At 64.9% G+C, this 2,712-nt stretch overlaps 1 protein-coding gene across 1 annotated transcript in view; it reads right to left on the bottom strand.

Annotated features, from left to right (window-relative positions):
- Positions 1 to 2,712, bottom strand: part of LOC123522205 — an 8,185-nt gene that overhangs the window by 4,180 nt on the left and 1,293 nt on the right. Inside the window, exons 3-6 of the mRNA XM_045294531.1 lie at positions 2,515 to 2,636; positions 2,185 to 2,264; positions 929 to 1,360; positions 6 to 104 (exon numbers count right to left, since the gene is read on the bottom strand). Coding sequence (XP_045150466.1) covers positions 6 to 104; positions 929 to 1,360; positions 2,185 to 2,264; positions 2,515 to 2,636 — 733 coding nt within the window. The remainder of the gene's footprint in view (positions 1 to 5; positions 105 to 928; positions 1,361 to 2,184; positions 2,265 to 2,514; positions 2,637 to 2,712) is intronic.

Below are 2,712 nucleotides of genomic sequence, written 5' to 3'. Positions count from 1 at the left end.
GGCACAGCCACCGGGTCGCACTGCTTCCAGAGGCGGCCCTCGTGGAAGGTGAACCTCTGCAGGACGATGACCAGCACGCGGGGCAGGCTCCGCAGGCAGAGTGTCTGCACAGTCAGCACAGTGCTTGTCAGCACGGCCCCGCCACTATGGACGCCTGCCGCCCCGGGTCCCCAGCCCCACTGCCTCCGGGGCCAGGCTCCCTCAGAGGCCTGCAGCCCCAACCCAGTGCTGTCGGTCTGCCCGGCAGGGTCCCCACTGCTGCCTCTCTCCTGGGCTGGGGTGTAAAGTAGGATCACCAGCCCTGAGTACAGAAGAGGGTGCAGGGCCGGTCCCCAGGGCTGGCTTCTTCCAGGGACATCTACAGGAACACCAGCCCCCGGAACAGTCACCATGAACAAGCAAAATGACAGGGGCCTCCCAGGACCCTCCCCCGGCCCCAAATTCCTGAGGTCGCAGGAGCTGCTTTCCAACCTGACACTGGCTGTGGGGTCCTTGTGTCCCTACTGGGGGGACCCTAGTCTCTGTCTGTGGCCAGCGGCGGGTCTACAGACCTGTTTGATCAAGGTGTTCAGGGTGCTGAGGCCCCTGCCTGAGGCATGAGGGTACCGGGGGCTAGTACCCCTCCTTCCCAGCCCCCACCCCCGCCCAAGCTCAGGAAGCCATAGGGCCAGGCTAAGCAAGGACCCAGGAGCCACTGGCAGCTGCTGCCCCTTTAGAGCGGACACCCAGGAATGAGGACCTGGGCTGAGCCTGAGCTGCCCTAGGGTAGGGCTCCACAAGCTCCCAGGAGGGCCTGCGTAGGCGATGACTGCTCCCCCTGGGGTCCGGGTCAGACACTGCAGGCACACAGGTGCCCCTGCACTTAGCTGTGAGTCTGACCTGCGGGGTCCACGGGTGCCCTGCTCTGACTGTGGCTGGCTGCACTCACCAAGCAGGCGTCCTCTTTGTGGTCACACTTGTCCCCAGTGAACCACTCCTTCTGGAACAGCCCCTCCACAGCCTTGTCCTGGGGACCAGAGGGCAACTCCAATACGGGGAGGGGACCCAAGGCGCCCTTGGGCAGAAGCCAAAGGCCCAGCTGAGGCTGCTCAGGGGGTGCCATCGCGGGGCGTGACTCCTCACGTGACGTCTGCCTGTGGCAGCAGAGACACCAGGCTGGGACGCCTGGGAGAAGCATTGTCCCCGGAAGTGAGGTGTGTGAGGTCAGGCCGGACCGGTGGGGTGCCCTTGATAGGGAGCACGGGGTGCCTGCGGGGCCCTGTGGGACAGGCACCAGAAAGACCAGCCAGGCTCCCTCCAGCCCAGTCTTGGTCTCACAGCGCTGGCACTGGGTGACTCCCATCAGGGTCATCTGGAACAGCTGCAAGGAAGCATCCACGGAGTCAGGGCAGCAGGACACTTTGGCCACACTGTGCGCCCAGGGCCCCAGGAAGGGCCACTGTCCCCACATTCCTGAGGGTTTTCGGGTGCTCACCCAACCCTAGGCCCTGCCCACAGGGCTGCCCACCCCCAAGCTCTGAGCCTGCAGCCCCAGCAGACATCCCGTGGGAACAGGGCACGGGAGACCAGATCAGAGGGTCTCTGTGTCCTGGCCCCCATCGCTGTGACAGCAGCTCACTCATCCCTCCTCCAAGTGCCCCCATGAGGCCCTTGCCCACATCTGAAAGGGAACTCCTCAACTGGCCTTAAGCAATGTCCCCTGCCCACCTGGGGGCTGGACTCTGAGCTTCCTGTCCTTTCTGTCTCTCCCCCAGGGCTTCCCCCGGGGCCTGCCTCCCAGCTCCCTGTCCAGGTAGGGCCACTGGCTATGTCCTAGGAGTCACTGGGCCAGCTGGTGGTCTCCCAAACCCTTTTTGTGCCTACTGTCCTGGGGAAACTGGATCCCCCTCTGCCCAGAGCCCCCAGTGTTGCTGCAGCCCCCCTTCACGCCTGTCATCTGATCTGTTCCAGACTGCTGCCCCCACCATGCCACCAACAGGTGAGATCACCACCTACCCCCCTCATAGGGGGGTCCACTGAAGCTCCCTGCCCCACAGAGGGTCCTTTCTGCATGTCTGTCCTCCAGGAAGGGACCCAGCGACCTCATCCTGTTTCTCAGCTGGAAAATCAGGGGTCCTGGCCGCTAATGGCTGTGGGGGGAGGGTCGGGAGCCCCTGCAGCCCACCCCACTCCCAGGTCCCTCACCTGCCCCAGCTCCCTCTGCTCAGCAGTCATCCTGGTCAACAGCATGCGGAAGCACAGCAGGGCATCCTCCTGGCGGTGCACTGTGCATCGGGGACAGGGACAGGACAGGGTCCTGGCTGAGACCCTACCCAGCCCACTGCCCCCTATTCTCTGCCTGTCCACTGCCCCAGTCTCCCCAGGGTGGCCTCCCCAGTGAGGCACAGGTGTGAATGCCGGACCCAGACAGGCGGTGCTGGAGCTAGTGGTGAGGAGGGCAGCCCGGGCAGGGACCAGGGGCTGTGGGGAGCAGCCTCAGCTCTGGGGTGTCTGTCCTGCCCAGTCAGCTCTCACCATCCCTGAGCTCGAGGCAGCGGGTGATGGCGGTGGTGGACACAGGTGCCTCGGACTCCTCCAGGGCCTCAAAGAGCCAGCACAGCTGTGTGATGAGGCTGGACTCCCCCTGGTCCTCGCATCTGCAGGGGCCCGAGAGAGAAAGGAAGGCCAGGCTTGGCTGAGAGCCCCTGCAGGGCGGCCACCAGCCAGGCCTGT

The sequence above is a fragment of the Echinops telfairi genome, unplaced genomic scaffold (assembly GCF_000313985.2).
Source record: "Echinops telfairi isolate 266 unplaced genomic scaffold, ASM31398v2 ScPeMD7_3;HRSCAF=10, whole genome shotgun sequence".
In the NCBI taxonomy this organism is placed as follows: Eukaryota; Metazoa; Chordata; class Mammalia; order Afrosoricida; family Tenrecidae; genus Echinops; species Echinops telfairi.
This window is presented reverse-complemented; position numbering and strand designations above follow the sequence as displayed.